This window comes from Silurus aristotelis (assembly GCF_946808225.1).
Source record: "Silurus aristotelis genome assembly, chromosome: 15".
NCBI lineage: Eukaryota > Metazoa > Chordata > Actinopteri > Siluriformes > Siluridae > Silurus > Silurus aristotelis.
Genome location: NC_139588.1, coordinates 4136871 through 4154652, shown reverse-complemented (window position 1 = coordinate 4154652; position 17782 = coordinate 4136871). Strand labels below are relative to the sequence as shown.

Here is a 17782-nt window from a genome sequence, read left to right as displayed (position 1 = left end):
AACACGTGAATGTGAGGGGACGACAGCGTACAAATATCCCAGTTCACCAAACACTCTATATCAATGTTCCCTCCAGATCTGAGCCTTTACCTGAGAAAAAATCTACTGATTAAAAGCTTGACTGAATAAATATGTTTTTAACCTCGACTTAAACACTGAGACTGTGTCTGAGTCCCGAACACTGATAGGAAGGCTGTTCCATAACTGCGGGGCTTTATAAGAGAAAGATCTGCCCCCTGCTGTAATCTTCATTATTGGAGGAACCAACAGATAGCACCTTTTGATCTAAGTAGGCGTGGAGGATCATACTGGTACAGAAGTTCACTCAGATACGGTGGTGCGAGACCGTTAAGTGCTTTATATGTCAGTAGTAGTATTTTATAATCAATGCGAGATTTGATTGGGAGCAGTGTAGACTGATTAAAACAGGGGTGATGTGGTCATATTTCCTAGATCTAGTGAGGACTCTTGCTGCTGCATTCTGAACTAACTGAAGCTTATTTATGCACTTACTCCAACACCCAGACAGTAAAGCGTTACAGTAGTTCAGTCTGCTGAAATGGTTTAGAACTGCAGTCACCATGAACAGTTTTACACTCAGGTGTCCATCAATGAACAGTTGATATCAACAAAAATGATGGAACTGTAATGAATGGACATTTAGTGTCACCCAGATGAAGACGAGTTCTCTTTTTTAGTCTGAGAGTATAGAATAGAGACGTCTGGGAAAAGAGAGACAGGAACAGAGAGAGAGGAACAGAGACATCAGGGACAGAGTGTCAGGATAGAGACCGAAACAGAGAGTAAAGAAGAGAGATGTCTGAGAACAGAGAGACAGGAACAGAGAGTGAAGAACAGAAACGTCTGAGAAAAGAAAGACTGGAACAGAGAGTGAAGAAGAGAGACGTCTGGGAAAAGAGAAAATGGAAAATGTCTGGACAATTGTTTCAAGCTTCATGAAGAAAGTTTTCCTTAAATCGATAATAAAAAACGTCTTTCATTTTTACAATTATTTTCTTTTTAATTGACATCGGAAAAAACACTGGGCACTACCGAGAGACGGAACAAAACATGCACATTAACCCTGTCCCAAATGTCCTGTTTCTAGAGTCTTACTCTTTATTTTTACATTACATTTTTATTACTGATGTACACTTCCTGGGTCCTTCTTCATTGTGTGTGTGTGTGTGTGTGTGTGTGTGTGTGTGTGTGTGTGTGTGTGTGTGTGTGTGTGTGTGTGTGTGTGTATGTGTATGTGTGTTAGTTATAGATGGACACTTACAACTTACAATTCTATTACTCCATGTATTTCATCTCATTATTCACTCTACAGTGCTTGTCAAAAGTCTTGAAGACATCTCGTCTTTTATGGTTTTTGAGGCACATGCATGTTCCTTTTTTGGTTCAAAAGTAAAAACACACATGAATTGGACAGTGAATGACTGTAAGAAAGTTCTGTGGACTGATGAATCCAATTGTGTTATTTTTGCCTCTAACAGCAGAACTTGAGAAGATGCGATCAGACTACCTCACCCCCACAGTCAAACATGGAGGTGGAAGTGTAATGGTTTAATTCAATTAAATTTCAATTCATTGTTATTTGTATAGCGCTTTTAAAAATGAATATTGTCTCAAAGCAGCTTTACACAGATAATTTGGTGATTAAAAGTGAATATGTTTTTTATAAGTAAGTTTGTCCCTGATGAGTGAGCCGGTGGCGACTGTGGCAAGGAAAACCTCCCCGAGATGGCATAAGGAAGAAACCTTGAGAGGAACCAGACTCAAAAGGGGACCATCCTCATCTGGGTTGCACCAAATGTTTAGGGTTGTTATGGAGCTGGGAAGGTGGGAGACTTATTACTAAAAGCAATAGAAATCCTAAAACAAGATAATGAACTGCTAGTGAACTAGTGAAGAACTAGTGAAGAACACCATTGGCAGGTTTTACAAGACACAGTATTTTAGCTAAATGTTTAGGAGAAAAGAACTGTCTAACTGTAAGAACTGGTGCTAAGCGTGAAGCTGCTCTTAATGCTAAGGGAGGATTTTTCAGTAAGTCTAAAGTGGAACATCTGGACATCTGTTTGTTCCACAAAAACAAAAGGAATATATGTTAATTCAATTAAGTGAGGGTTATTCCCATATTGAAAAAACCTGCTCTGGATCCATTAGACAAATCCATTTTGGCTGTTTCTGAGAAACTACATGCTGCTCAATCAGCCAAGCTGTCATCTTTACTTATCTTCCTGGACCTTTCAGCAGCATTCGACACAGTCAACCACAAGACTTTCTTATCTTCCCTCAGGAGCCTCGGTATCCGTGGAGCAGCACTGAAATACCCACGGAAGGCCACTCATACCAGGTAGCATCTGCGACACGCAGATTCTCCACTGGTGTCCCACAAGGCACAGTATTTGGTCCCCTCATTTTCTCTCTCCTACCCACTTCATTGGTGAGATCATATGCTCACATGGGTTTTCTTACACTGCTATGCAGATGACACTCAACTCATCTTTTTTTTCCCTCCATCAGGTACCACAGCTTCCGCTCGGATCTCGGCATGCTTGACAGACATATCTTCATTTATAGGTGCTCATTGATTAAAACTCAACCCCAGCAAAACAGAACTGCTAGTCATCCCAAGTGATTCATCTCCAGGTCAAGATCTTGAAATACCTCTTCATAACTCTCTGCTCTTCCCTTCAGCCATTGCTCACAACCTTGGGGTGACCATGGACAATCAACTGTCCTTCTCCTCACATGTCGCTAATGAGGCTCGTTCTTGTCGATTTCTTCTCTACAACAGCCGAAGGATTCGGCCATTTCTGTCCACGCAGGCTGCCTAGGTGTTTGTTCAGTCGCTTGTCATGTTAAGACTTGACTACTGCAACTCTCTGCTGGCAGGTCTTCCCCTGAACGCTATTCGTCCACTGCAAATTATCCAAAACGCAGCTGCACGACTTGTGTTCAATCTGCCCAAGTTCTCCCACACCACCCCACTGCTGCACTCCCTTCACTGGCTTCCAGTAGCTGCACGTATCAGATTCAAAACACTGATGCTTGCCTACACGGCCAAAAAATGGACCAGCGCCATCTTACCTCAGAGACCTCATCACATCTCACACTGCACCAAGCTGTCTGAGATCCTACAGCACTGTTTAACTGGTACCACATTCTCTCAGAATGAGAGGTAAGTATAATTCAAGGCTCTTCTCTGTTCTGGCACCGAGGTGGTGGCATGAACTTCCCCTAGATGTCCCTGGCTTTCTTCAAGCGATGGGTGAAGGCCCACCTCTTTCTAAGACACTTTAACTAACACTTTCCAAGTTTTGTAAAAAAAAGAAAAAAAAAGAAAAAAAAAAAAAAACAAAAAAAAAAAACCTCATCAGAGTTGTAGGCTGATTTATATTAAGTTTGTAATCTAGAGTACCAGTGTAAATTTATTCATTGCTAGAGACACAAAGCACTTTTGTACGTCGCTCTGGACACGGATGTCTGCTAAATGCCACAAACGTAAATGTAAATGTAAAAGTATGTATGTGTTTCTCAAAATCCATAAAAGATGCATAGAATGAATATAATACCATAAAGAAATGTATAAAATGAATGAAAAGCAAATAGATGTATAGAATAAAAGCATAAAGGTGTAATATGATGTAATCTTGTGTTTAAAACACGATGTGTGGTAATGATTATTGTCTGCCTTCAGTGTCAAGCTGAAGGTAGAGATATCCTGGAGTTGGAGCTCAGTTGGAAAGCGTGCCAGCTTGCTCTTGCAGGATGTTCTTGAAGGATGTTCTGTTATGATTCTTGAATGTCAAGCGGGTGAGTGACATTGCAGGAACAGGTGGTTCTGGTCTTAATCTTATCGGATCGTTAAGATCAGGGTCGGCTTAGCCTGAAATGGTCTCACAAACCCTCTCCTGCACGTCATCATTTAGAAACCTGGGCCGTATCTGTCGAGTTTGGAAAGGGTTCTTAAAGAAACTAACTCGAGGATGAAGGTTGATGAAGGTGTCTACTGAACGATGGACCAGGACGTATATGTCTCATTGTGGACTGAGCAGATTTGCCTACTGAACATTCATAAACATCTCTCATTAGTTTTGCATGGAGATATGGTCATGTAATAGATGAAAGGAACTGTTTTGTATTGGCAGGATCAGAGGGGCACATGATTACACACAATTGCACCATTTATACAATAAGTTAAAGGGGAAATATAGGTTAAAAATAGTAGCTATAGCCTGAGAAATAAGTGAGCAGAGTTTTTAAAGTGCATGAGTAATCGGATTGTTCCACAGCTACTCAGTGTGTGTGTTGGAGTATGACTCGTCAGAGTAAAGTACACACAAAAAAGCAAACAAAAGCGAACCACAATAAGAAACAATGACAGCAATGAAAATCTCAAGTACAACTAACACACTTTTCTATTATACAATTACAATATAGTGTCTTTAATAACCTCCTGGATTCATAGACATATGAACTCATAGCTCCAATGTTGCGTGTGCATATACAGTAGCTGTGCATTAAACACGTACAAATACGCAAAATCCTGTTTTGTGTGTTTTTCCTGTTTGTGAACTTCTGCCCCTTATAAACGTCTACCTGTATGTTCTTGTTTGTAATTATCATTTTGTTCTCAAGTGCTTGTGATACACCTTTGCACATACATCTCTTCTCTCTGGTTTCATCATTGCATCATGTCAAAAAGGCACCTTGGGCGAAGTTAAAGTGACGGAATGAAGCTATTATTCGGGATTTTCAACCAGATCAGCTTTAGCTCTACAGCGTAATCGTGCTCAAACTCCACCAAATCCCAGACTACAGGTTACAGGTCTTTAGCTTCTGCTGGCCAGACACTTTTAGGTTGCTTTAGGAACCCCAAAGTACAAATCTCTATAAGTTTGCAAGTAGATCATGTTTTTTATTTTATTATTGAATTTTTATTTCTTTATTTAAACTTGAGCACGTTGGCAAAATGTAGCTCTATAATTCAAATTCACAAAATTCCTAAATAACTAGGAAGCTACAAGTTTACCGGTCAAGATATTTGGCATATGGTTTATAAATGAAAAGTTGGTTATTATCAAAAATGTTTCTCACCACATAATTTTAATAACAAAGAGATAAAAATATAGAATCAGAAACAGAGAGACAGGAACAGAAAAGTGGGGAATATTAGAAATAGAGATGACAGGAGTAGAGTGACAGGAACAAAGACATCAGAAACAGAGAGACAGTAACAGCGAAAGAGGAACAGAGAGACAGGAACAGAGACATCAGGATCTGAGAGATAGTAACAGCGAAAAAGGAACAGAGAGACAGTAACAGAGAGACAGAAACAGGGACATCAGGAACAGAGAGATAGTAACAGCGAAAGAGGAACAGAGAGACAGGACCAGGGACATCAGGAACAGAGAGATAGTAACAGTGAAAAGGGAACAGAGAGACAGTAACAGAGAGACAGGAACAGGGACATCAGAAACAGAGAGATAGTAACAGTGAAAAGGGAACAGAGAGACAGTAACAGAGAGACAGGTACAGGGACATCAGGAATAGAGAGATAGTAACAGTGAAAAGGGAACAGAGAGACAGTAACAGAGAGACAGGTACAGGGACATCAGGAACAGAGAGATATTAACAATGAAAAAGGAACAGAGAGACAGTAACAGTGAAAAAGGAACAGAGAGACAGGAACAGAGACACCAGGAACAGAGAGACAGTAACAGAGAGACAGTAACAGAGAGGGGAACACCGAGAGAGAACAGAGAGAGAGAGAGAGAGAGAGAGAAGCAGAGAGAGAGCAACACAGAGAGGAAGAGGAATAAAGTGATAGAGGAACAGAGAGAGAGAGAGGAACAGAGAGACACAGAGAAAGAGGAACAGAGTGATAGAGGAACAGAGAGACAGGAAGACACAGAGAGAAAGAGAGAGAGAGAGAGAGAGAGAGAGAGAGAGAGAGAGAGAGAGGAACAGAGAGACAAGAACAAAGTGATAGAGGAACAGAGAGAGAGGAACACACAGAGAGAGAGGAACACAGAGAGATGGGAACAGAGTGATAGAGGAACAGAGAGAGAGAGAGAGAGAGAGAGAGAGAGAGAGAGAGAGAGAGAGAGAGAGAGGAACAGAGAAACAGGAACAAAGTGATAGAGGAACAGAGAGAGAGGAACACACAGAGAGACAGGAACAGAGTGATAGAGGAACAGAGAGAGAGAGAGAGAGAGAGAGAGAGAGAGAGAGAAACACAGAGTGAGTAGCAAGAGGAAGCAGAAACAGGGCTCTCTGCTCTATTGTTGGGATGATGGATCTCCTTTGAGATTGATGATGTTGAAGCTTGTTGTCTTGCATTGTCTCACCAAAGCATCCATAGAGGAGAGAAGATGACTTATCATGTCTCCATGTGTGCTGGGGGAGGACGAGCTGGAGATCTGAGGTGGGGCAGAGCTTTATACACTGTGATAAAGATGGAGTGTAGAGAAGAGGAGCAGATGGAGTAAAACCGGGGTTACAACCGAACTCAGAGGGAGAAGTGGAGAGTCAGAGTGAACAGAGGACAAAGGCAGAGTAATGCATGGAGACTTTAATAGTATTTTTCACAGACAAAAATATATATATTTATTGAAAATGAGATTTTTCGTCTGATTCTCATCTGAGGCTGTGTATGAAAGTTCAGGAAGGCTCAGGATGTGAGAGTGAGCGGTGCAGTGAGGAGTGATATGGTGTGTGTGTGTGTGTGTGTGTGTATGTGGATGATCCCTGTGTAATCTGCAGAGTTGTGTTAGCAGGTGGCCCGAGCCTGGTCTGGGGGAGGGACTGGCTCTCCAAGCATTGTGTAGTCAGGATTGTGTTGTGAATACAAAGAGATTACTGCATATGGTGTGTGTGTGTGTGTGTGTGTGTGTGTGTGTGTTTGTGTGTGTGTGTGTGTGTGTGTGTGTATTTATCTTGCGGAGACGAGGGAGTCTGGGGGATTTAAAGTGATGATGGATGTTAAGAAGGAGGGCCCGAAAAAATGCGAATCCTTTCCTAGTAGCTTGTACATCTGCTGTAGCTCATTACTGTGACGCTAACAGAACAACTTAAAATACTACATTAAGCTCAAATGAAATGAATTTTCATTTTAAATCAGTTCAAAATTAAATCATTGGTAAGACACAAAAAGCCCAAACCATTTTTCTTCCACCTCCATGTGTGCCTGTGGGGGTGAGGCAATTTGCTAACATCTTCTCAAGTTCTTCTTTCAGAGTCCAGAAATGTCACAGTGGAACATGCATGTGTCTCAAAGTCCATAAAAGATGAGGTGTCTCCACAGACTGTAGAACTTTGGGACAGGTGTAATAAGATGTAATCGTGCCCAGTACGTTTTTTTTTTCCGGTGTCAGTTCAAAAAGGAAGGAAATGTGAAACGGAAGAGGCTTTTATTATTTAATTAAGTTAAATTAAAGCATTTGAAATGAGTTTGACTTGGTAAATGATTTATTGCCGCTCGTTATGTGAGCAACTACACGCCACTACAAACCCCTCCACGCAGCCTGAAACCATAAAGAACCGAAAAGTCGACAAAGCCCTTGCCCTGAACCGTGTGCCACCATGAAGCGTGGACAAAGAAAGAGATTGACAAATCACCCATTTAATCCTTCAGATCGACTTTAATGAATTTACGTTGCGTGTCGAACAAAAGGGACGGGAGTGCGAATAAAAAGCCTTGATTGGTGTGAGATGAGTTTGAAAAAAAAAAGAGGCTGTTCGTCTTTGTTTACGTCCTCCTGCCTTTTCTTTTATGCCCCGTTTACAAGAAAGCGAGTCTCGTCCTACGAAACCGACTCTCTTCAGCGCATCTCCAGCACAAAAAAGCGTCCGAGTTCAAGACTGTGAAGGTTTCTGACTTCTCAATAACCTTCTGAGGATGGGGAACTAACCCCTACATGACCTCCGCTCTCCAAAAGAGAGATCTGAGGGGGAACACAAGGGGTCTGTGGAGCACACACTGAAGGACCGGGGAGATGAATGAACACACAGCTGCTCCTGGAATAATATAAGAGAAATAAGGATGAATTTAATGTAATATAGTCTACAATTATTTGATTTATAATCTACCATCAGGACAAATCAATGATCAAAGACATGATAACATTCTTAATCTTAGTAAAAAAAAATGGAAAGCTTTTACCTGAGTGTGATTGCTGTGTTCACAGTAGATATATATTTACACAGATCCACAGATGGAGATGACCCCATCATAACCGGAAATTATCGTCGATACTGAAAATAAGTCAAGACGTGGCGTAGCCTTCTAATAGTGATCAGTACATTAGGGCCTTAACACAGCGCCATTTTTTATTAACGTGTAATAAAAAATATATAAATACATTCATATCGATCATCATCGATTTTGTATCTAGAGTAAATATTTTTCCTTTAAAAACTGAGATACAAATGTTTGCAAATGCACTGTTCATAACATAAACTTTTTTGTGTATACCACATTCCTTTATACCCCTTTATTGCCCAGGGGTGGGCAAACTTTTTATCTTGAGTGCCACACTGGGTTTTAAAATTTGACACAAGGTCCGGGCCAGTATCAGAAAATGGGGATGAACTAATTTAAAAGACATGTAAAACCAACATTTCGGACATTCCAACGTTTTTTTTTTTTTTTTTTTTCCAGTTGATTAAAGTTTGGTATCAGTTTCGTTTTTAAAGCAGTTCTCAGGAAAGTTCTCGTGGTTGTAAGAACTCAGAGTTAGCATGCCCAGTGGAAAAGTCCTATTCTTGGACTATTATTCTATCCTATTCTTTGAAAACTGCAAAAGTTTCTTGGCAACTTTTACTCAGACTTTGATGGAAAAAGTAGTGGCTCAGTGCAATGGCAAACATGAAGAACGAATATCTGCGTGTGGAGGCGAACGACTCTGCTAAAGCGAAGATTGATATTGCAAGAAAAAGAGGACAAATTTTCAGGATAAATGGTGGACGTTGTTGCATTTCACTGTGTACTGTACTGGATATGGTTGGAATAGCGCAGTGGTTAAGGCTGATTGTTAGGTTATGGGTTCAAGCCCCAGTATTGCCAAGCTGCCACTTTGGGCCCTTGATCAAGGCCCTTAACCCTCTATCATAACTGTATCTAATTTGGCAGCATAAACCATGTACCATACCGTACTGTATACCATAGAGTCAGGCGTTTCTTCTATCATTTATTCTTCTCAATATGTTCTGCTTGCCGTTGAACCGATGCTGAACTGTATGTTGGTGATAAGTAGATACACCAAGTGCCAATCAAAACAGAGCGCACGCTTGACCCTGATTGGTGGATTGCTGCATGTATGAATAGTTACGTTTTTATCCTCATAAATAAAAAAGGAACGACAAAATTTGCAAAGTGTAGTTGAGTTATTTAGCAAAATATTTGACTTTAAAATGTAGTGAAGTTAAAGTAAAAGTCTGCAGTACTTCAGTAAAGTACAGTGACCAATTAAATTCACTTCGTTACTGTTTACTACTGTACTTCTTCTTCTTCCTCTTCTTCTTCCTCTTCTTCTTCTTCTTCTTCTTCTTTTTTCGGCTTCTACCATTAGAGGTCGCTACAGCGGATCATCGGTCTCCATACCCCCGCTGTCCTCTACATCTGCCTCTTTTACACCAACTACCTGCATGTCTTCCCTCACCACATCCATAAACCTCCTCCTTGGACTTCCTCTTTTCCTCCTTCCTGGTGACTCCATCCTCAGCAGTCACTACTGTACTTTGATAAGTAAAAATATCCTTTGAATTGATGACACACCTTACTGGCGATGGTTGAAGTGCTCGTTCCTCACACCTCCCTCTCTGTGGGCCCCATGTAGGCTGAGCGCTGGAGCTGATGAAAGCCCCGGATGGACGTCCCCCCTGGCCTGGGCCCCACCCAGGCTGAGCTCCGGTGCAGTTGAATCGGTCCGGCAGTCCGGCAGCGGAATGGACGGAGATGCCGCTGTGTGACTCGGAGCCTATCTACAGCCAGCCGAACAAGAACCGGAACAGGAAGAGGAAATCAGCGGAAAACACGGATTTAACCGGAAATGGACAACAGTGACCCGTATTTACATCTCAGTGAGTTTTACTCGCGTTTTCTTTGGCTCTTCCGCGCTCTTGTTTACTTTCTGTGCGTGTGCGCGCGCGCGTGTGTGTGAAGACACGGTAGACTTTGCGCTGGAAGAAGTCACAAACTTAGAGACTGCGTGTCTCTGTGTGTGTGTGTGTGTGTGTGTGTGTGTGTGTGTGTGTGTGTGTGTGTGTGTGTGTGTGAGAGAGAGATCACTGATATCTTATATCCATTTATGCTTGTTTTTATGCTTGTTTTTTTAAGGTCACACCTGTGTCTTTGTGACATGGTTTACACTATTCAGAGTGTGTGTGTGTGTGTGAGGCAGGTATGTGATGGTGTGTGTAAACGGCCTGGTGATGTTCGTAATGTAATGTTACACTTGATCTCTGTGCAATTGACTCAAGTAGATGGGTTTATAAGCAGCTCTTGCGTATAGCGCATCATCACCCTGGAGTCAGATCTTTTCTCTGCACTCGAACCACACTCTCACCTCCATCAGATGTTCTCAGGGTTTGGAGTGCTCCAGTGGGGTGTACAGGATGATAAGAGCAGGAATCGTCACTAGATTCCAGCTGTCATGTGACAATCAGGACGTGACACTGTTCTACATGCTGGCCTCTTCTTTTCCTCAATCATTGGCATTAGGGGGCATCAAATGACCGTATTCTACACCTGATCTCACAAACGCCACCCCAGAGCGCTGCTCCAGGATCCTCAGGGGTCTGCGAGGGTTTAGAACTTGTTGGTCAGTGGTGCAATGAGCCTCGGCTATTGAAGTCGAGTTTAATATGGAGTTAACTGTTTAATTCCATGTGTTTCATTTCTAAGCTCAATCCTGATAAATACCTGTGAATGAAGTATAACATTAGAACGCTCATTGTCTCTATGACATGTAGATGTGTATAGAATAATGCGTGGAATAGTGTAGAGAGTGCTTCTGCGAGAGGAGAGAACCCACCCACCTGCTTGAACCAATTTCACGTCTTCTTTATTAACAAACTACACACATTACACTAATTAGTCGGATATCGAGGAGAAAATCCAAGACGACTGGCACCTCCCCCAGCTGCAGGAAGCTACCAGAGCTTCAATCTAAATACTCGGGGTTATCCATGAAGCAGCAAAGTATCCAGCATGTGGCCCCTGAGGAGGGCCTGGAAGCAGCCTTAATGTAGGAGACTTTTTGTCCTGGCAGGAAGAGACTCAACACTGGCTGCTTCTGTGTTCACCGCCGAGGGCAGCAAGCTGTAATCCAGAGATTCTGGATTCACGTGTGAGGAGAGTTTGGTGACAGTGTCGGAATAACAGAAGTGGTAACATGCGTGGTCAGAATAGCACGTGTTGCACAGCTGCCGATGTTCACAGGCACGCTGACTTATGAAGCTCGGTGCTCACTGTGACTGTGTGTGTGTGTAGCCTTGTGCTGCCATCTGTTGGCATGTTACAGAACTAGTCTCGTACATATCCTCAAATACAGCTGATCATTGGCACCCTGGCCATGTATTTATGACTTCCTTTTCTTGTACTGTAATATACTGTTGTAGACGACTAAAACAACCGGTGTCTGGATATATTTTTCTCAACCGTTTAAATGTTACCGATTGACTCTTCCTCCTGTTTACCGCAGAGAGACGTTAAGGTTTCACGGACATTAGGCATGTGCATCTCCATAACTGAGGCTGATGCGATTCGTATCTCGATGCATAGCCACGTGAAGAAGTTACCGTTATGATGCGATACGATTCAACACTATTATGACGCAGTGTGCTTAGATTTAAATTTGAATTATTACAATGCAGTGCAAAAATACAATGCTATAGAATTTAATAAGGTACAGATATTTCACTTCAGTTTTTTTTTTTCAGACAGACAGAAAATCATCAGTTATGTAAGTGGCTTCTAACATATGGCCCTTTTACACACAGTGCAAAAAAAAAAATGCAGCTCTACCTCTGCCATGTTAATCTGTAATCTGTGTGACTCTCAGGACGCAGGTAGTGTTGTAATGTGTCATATTCACGCAGCAGTAGTGGAGCAGTGGTGCTGAGAGAACGCACTCGAGAAACAGTTTAGTGGGGAGAAATTATTCTACATATCAAGAATTGGGCACAAATTATTGCCCACTTTCTAAATACTAAAATTATAGCACATCTACTCAGAATCATATCGAATTAAATCATTTTCTATCGATGCAGATTTGCTAAAAAACACGATGCATAGTGATACAAATGCCTACCTGTATCTGATGCAAATCGAAGCATTAAAAACATAAAATGGGGGTATCTTACCATCTCTACTGTACACCAGGCCTGCATAGTCCTTGGTTCATGACAACTCAGTAAATCACACATCGATTTACCCACACTGCAAGGGTTCATCAGCAGAATCATACATTTAGCTACATTAGTGATTAGTTGCTGTTCCTGATCCATAGCCATGTGACTGACGCACACCTACACACACACACACACACACACACACACACACACACACACATACTTACACACTAGAGATTTTTTTGCTTAAGATCTTGTTGCTCAAATTTAGGCGGTGTTATTTTTTATTTCGCTGACACTGAGACAAAAATCTCAGCTCCTTCCTTTTTTTTCTGTTCTTTTTTTTCCACTGAGCTTCATTCTGCGAGTCTGGGAAAGTACTTGACCCCTGCAGAAGTAAAGTCAGATGGATTCTCATGCTGTCATGAAAGGCCTAAAACTTTTCTTCATCTTCTTTGTGAGAGAGACAGTGTGTGAGTGAGTGAGAGAGAGAGAGAGAGAGAGAGAGAAAATAAGAGGACTGCAACTACAAGCTTTCTATTCTTTGTGTAAATGCTGACTTAAACAATGCAACTTTACTTTGCTGGTCCAACGACTCATATACAAGTAATCTTACATGTTAACACAACACACCCTGAGCACTTCTGTGTGTTCTAGAGTGAGGGAAAAAAAATTACTAAAGCTTATTACTGTAATGCTGTTGTGTTTATAAAGCTAAAGTGTGTGTGTGTGTGTGTGTGTGTGTGTGTGTGTGTGTGTGTGTGTGTGTGTGTAAAGTTGTACTGTGTGTAAAGCTTAACTTTGTGCAAAGCTGCATTATGTGTAAAGCTGTAGTGTGTATAAAGCTACATTGTGTGTAAAGCTGTAGTGTGTGTAAAGCTGTAGTGTGTATAAAGCTGTATTGTGTGAAAAGTTGCAGTGTGTAAATCTGTGGTGTGTGTAAAGCTGCAGTGTATAAAGCTGTATTGTGTGTAAAGCTGCAGTGTGTAAATCTGTGGTGTGTGTAAAGCTGCAGTGTATAAAGCTGCAGTGTATAAAGCTGTATTGTGTGTAAAGCTGCAGTGTGTAAATCTGTGGTGTGTGTAAAGCTGCAGTGTATAAAGCTGCAGTGTATAATGCTGTATTGTGTGTAAAGCTGCAGTGTATAAGGCTGTATTGTGTCTAAAGCTGCAGTGTATAAAGCTGTAGTGTGTAAAGCTGTAGTGTAAAAAGCTGTATTGTGTAAAGCTGTAGGGTGTAAAAAGCTGCAGTGTATAAGAATGTATTGTATTTAAGGCTGTGGTGTTTAAAGCTGTATTGTGTGTAAAACTGTGGTGTGTGTGTATAAAGCTGTATTGTGTGTAAAGCTGCATTGTATAAAGCTGTATTGTGTGTAAAGCTGCAGTGTCTAAAGCTGTATTGTGTGTAAAGCTGCAGTGTCTAAAGCTGTAGTGTGTGTAAAGCTGCATTGTATAAAGCTGTATTGTGTGTAAAGCTGCAGTGTCTAAAGCTGTAGTGTGTGTAAAGCTGCATTGTCTAAAGCTGTATTGTGTGTAGAGCTGCAGTGTCTAAAGCTGTATTGTGTGTAAAGCTGCATTGTATAAAGCTGTATTGTGTGTAAAGCTGCAGTGTCTAAAGCTGTAGTGTGTGTAAAGCTGTAGTGTGTGCAAAGCTGCATTGTGTAAAGCTGTACTGTGTGTAAAGCTGTATTGTGTGTAAAGCTGCAGTGTATAAAGCTGTAGTGTGTATAAGGCTGCAGTGTACAAAGCTGTAGTGTGTATAAGGCTGCAGTGTATAAAGCTGTAGTGTGTATAAAGCTGTAGTGTGTATAAAGCTGTAGTGTGTATAAGGCTGCAGTGTATAAAGCTGTAGTGTGTATAAAGCTGCAGTGTATAAAGCTGTAGTGTGTATAAAGCTGTAGTGTGTGTATAAAGCTGTAGTGTGTGTGTATAAAGCTGTAGTGTGTATAAGGCTGCAGTGTATAAACCTGTAGTGTGTATAAAGCTGTAGTGTGTATAAGGCTGTGTATAAGGCTGCAGTGTATAAAGCTGTAGTGTGTATAAAGCTGCAGTGTATAAAGCTGTAGTGTGTATAAAGCTGTAGTGTGTGTGTATAAAGCTGTAGTGTGTATAAGGCTGCAGTGTATAAAGCTGTAGTGTTTATAAAGCTGTAGTGTGTGTATAAGGCTGTAGTGTGTGTATAAGGCTGCAGTGTATAAAGCTGTAGTGTGTGTATAAAGCTGCAGTGTATAAAGCTGTAGTGTGTATAAAGCTGCAGTGTATAAAGCTGTAGTGTGTATAAAGCTGCAGTGTATAAAGCTGTAGTGTGTGTATAAAGCTGCAGTGTATAAAGCTGTAGTGTGTATAAGGCTGCAGTGTATAAAGCTGTAGTGTGTATAAGGCTGCAGTGTATGAAGCTGTGGTGTGTGTAAAGCTGCAGTGTATAAAGCTGCAGTGTATAATGCTGTATTGTGTGTAAAGCTGCAGTGTATAAGGCTGTATTGTGTCTAAAGCTGCAGTGTATAAAGCTGTATTGTGTAAAGCTGTAGGGTGTAAAAAGCTGCAGTGTATAAGAATGTATTGTATTTAAGGCTGTGGTGTTTAAAGCTGTATTGTGTGTAAAACTGTGGTGTGTGTGTATAAAGCTGTATTGTGTGTAAAGCTGCATTGTATAAAGCTGTATTGTGTGTAAAGCTGCAGTGTCTAAAGCTGTATTGTGTGTAAAGCTGCAGTGTCTAAAGCTGTAGTGTGTGTAAAGCTGCAGTGTCTAAAGCTGTATTGTGTGTAAAGCTGCATTGTATAAAGCTGTATTGTGTGTAAAGCTGCAGTGTCTAAAGCTGTAGTGTGTGTAAAGCTGTAGTGTGTGCAAAGCTGCAATGTGTAAAGCTGCATTGTGTAAAGCTGTACTGTGTGTAAAGCTGTATTGTGTGTAAAGCTGCAGTGTATAAAGCTGTAGTGTGTATAAGGCTGCAGTGTACAAAGCTGTAGTGTGTATAAGGCTGCAGTGTATAAAGCTGTAGTGTGTATAAAGCTGCAGTGTATAAAGCTGTAGTGTGTATAAGGCTGCAGTGTATAAAGCTGTAGTGTGTATAAAGCTGCAGTGTATAAAGCTGTAGTGTGTATAAAGCTGTAGTGTGTGTATAAAGCTGTAGTGTGTGTGTATAAAGCTGTAGTGTGTATAAGGCTGCAGTGTATAAAGCTGTAGTGTGTATAAAGCTGCAGTGTGTATAAAGCTGTAGTGTGTATAAGGCTGCAGTGTGTATAAGGCTGCAGTGTATAAAGCTGTAGTGTGTATAAAGCTGCAGTGTATAAAGCTGTAGTGTGTATAAAGCTGTAGTGTGTATAAAGCTGTAGTGTGTGTATAAAGCTGTAGTGTGTGTGTATAAAGCTGTAGTGTGTGTGTATAAGGCTGCAGTGTATAAAGCTGTAGTGTGTATAAAGCTGTAGTGTGTATAAAGCTGTAGTGTGTGTATAAAGCTGTATTCATTCATTCATTCATTCATTTTCTCCCGCTTATCCGTAATTCGGGTCGCGGGGGCAGCAGTCTAAGCAGACCCCCGCCTTCGACTGCTGCCCAATCCTCACAGCACCGTCCCTCACGGTCCCTCCTGCAGGTGGTGAGCCCACAGGAAGGCGGCCCCACGTCACTCCGACGTCACGGACCTTGATATTTCCCTCGTAAGGGACCCCCGGAGCATAGAGGGTTAAGGGCCTTGCTCAAGGGCCCAAGAGTGGCAGCCTGGCGATATAAAGCTGTAGTGTGTGTATAAGGCTGCAGTGTATAAAGCTGTAGTGTGTGTATAAAGCTGTAGTGTGTGTATAAGGCTGCAGTGTATAAAACTGTAGTGTGTGTATAAAGCTGTAGTGTGTGTATAAGGCTGCAGTGTATAAAACTGTAGTGTGTGTATAAAGCTGCAGTGTATAAAGCTGTAGTGTGTATAAAGCTGCAGTGTATAAAGCTGTAGTGTGTATAAAGCTGCAGTGTATAAAGCTGTAGTGTGTGTATAAAGCTGCAGTGTGTGTATAAAGCTGCAGTGTATAAAGCTGTAGTGTGTATAAAGCTGTAGTGTGTATAAGGCTGCAGTGTATAAAGCTGTAGTGTGTATAAGGCTGCAGTGTATGAAGCTGTAGTGTGTATAAGGCTGCAGTGTATGAAGCTGTAGTGTGTATAAGGCTGCAGTGTATAAAGCTGCAGTGTATAAAGCTGTAGTGTGTATAAAGCTGCAGTGTATAAAGCTGTAGTGTGTGTATAAGGCTGCAGTGTATAAAGCTGTAGTGTGTATATAAGGCTGCAGTGTATAAAGCTGTAGTGTGTATAAAGCTGTAGTGTGTATAAAGCTGTAGTGTGTATAAAGCTGCAGTGTGTGTATAAGGCTGCAGTGTATAAAGCTGTAGTGTATAAAGCTGTAGTGTGTGTATAAGGCTGCAGTGTATAAAGCTGTAGTGTGTATAAAGCTGCAGTGTATAAAGCTGTAGTGTGTATAAGGCTGCAGTGTATAAAGCTGTAGTGTGTGTATAAAGCTGTAGTGTGTATAAAGCTGCACTGTGTGTATAAGGCTGCAGTGTATAAAGCTGCACTGTGTGTATAAGGCTGCAGTGTATAAAGCTGTAGTGTGTGTATAAGGCTGCAGTGTATAAAGCTGCACTGTGTGTATAAGGCTGCAGTGTATAAAGCTGTAGTGTGTGTATAAAGCTGCAGTGTATAAAGCTGTAGTGTGTGTGTATAAAGCTGCAGTGTATAAAGCTGTAGTGTGTGTATAAAGCTGCAGTGTATAAAGCTGTAGTGTGTATAAAGCTGCAGTGTATAAAGCTGTAGTGTGTATAAGGCTGCAGTGTATAAAGCTGTAGTGTGTATAAAGCTGCAGTGTATAAAGCTGTAGTGTGTAAAAGGCTGCAGTGTATAAAGCTGTAGTGTGTATAAGGCTGCAGTGTATAAAGCTGTAGTGTGTATAAAGCTGCAGTGTATAAAGCTGTAGTGTGTATAAAGCTGCAGTGTATAAAGCTGTAGTGTGTATAAAGCTGCAGTGTATAAAGCTGTAGTGTGTATAAGGTTGCCGTGTATAAAGCTGTAGTGTGTATAAAGCTGCAGTGTATAAGGCTGCAGTGTATAAAGCTGTAGTGTGTGTGTATAAAGCTGCAGTGTATAAAGCTGTAGTGTGTATAAAGCTGCAGTGTATAAAGCTGTAGTGTGTATAAAGCTGCAGTGTATAAAGCTGTAGTGTGTATAAGGCTGCCGTGTATAAAGCTGTAGTGTGTATAAAGCTGCAGTGTATAAAGCTGTAGTGTGTATAAAGCTGCAGTGTATAAAGCTGTAGTGTGTATAAGGCTGCAGTGTATAAAGCTGTAGTGTGTATAAGGCTGCCGTGTATAAAGCTGTAGTGTGTATAAAGCTGCAGTGTATAAAGCTGTAGTGTGTATAAAGCTGCAGTGTATAAAGC

General features: G+C 41.3%; 1 protein-coding gene and 2 long non-coding RNA genes across 7 annotated transcripts in view; 1 reads left to right on the top strand and 2 right to left on the bottom strand.

Moving 5' to 3' along the window:
• Positions 1–7635: 7635 nt before the first annotated feature.
• Positions 7636–9922, bottom strand: LOC310738295. 2 transcript variants are annotated; one of them, XR_014537012.1, is made up of 3 exons: positions 9791–9922; positions 8177–8268; positions 7636–8031 (listed from the first exon to the last, which is right to left on the bottom strand). It is a non-coding gene; the product is annotated as an uncharacterized lncRNA (long non-coding RNA). The 2 variants fall into 2 exon arrangements; XR_014537013.1 differs by having other exon boundaries at positions 8177–8296; positions 9789–9920.
• The window catches only part of rxrgb (retinoid X receptor, gamma b), a 27168-nt gene continuing 19201 nt past the window's right edge, over positions 9816–17782 (top strand). For 2 of the 4 annotated variants that reach the window (XR_014536983.1, XM_083563084.1), the window contains exon 1: positions 9893–10095. Coding sequence is in view for 2 of the 4 variants with exons in the window: in XM_083563084.1 (XP_083419210.1) it covers positions 10065–10095 (31 nt within the window). In the remaining 2 variants the exon portion in view is untranslated. Of the gene's footprint in view, positions 10096–17782 lie in introns of all 4 variants that reach the window. The other 2 variants (XR_014536982.1, XM_083563083.1) reach the window with 2 other exon arrangements.
• On the bottom strand, positions 11931–13044 carry LOC310738324. The gene is made up of 2 exons (XR_014537041.1): positions 12379–13044; positions 11931–12178 (listed from the first exon to the last, which is right to left on the bottom strand). It is a non-coding gene; the product is annotated as an uncharacterized lncRNA (long non-coding RNA).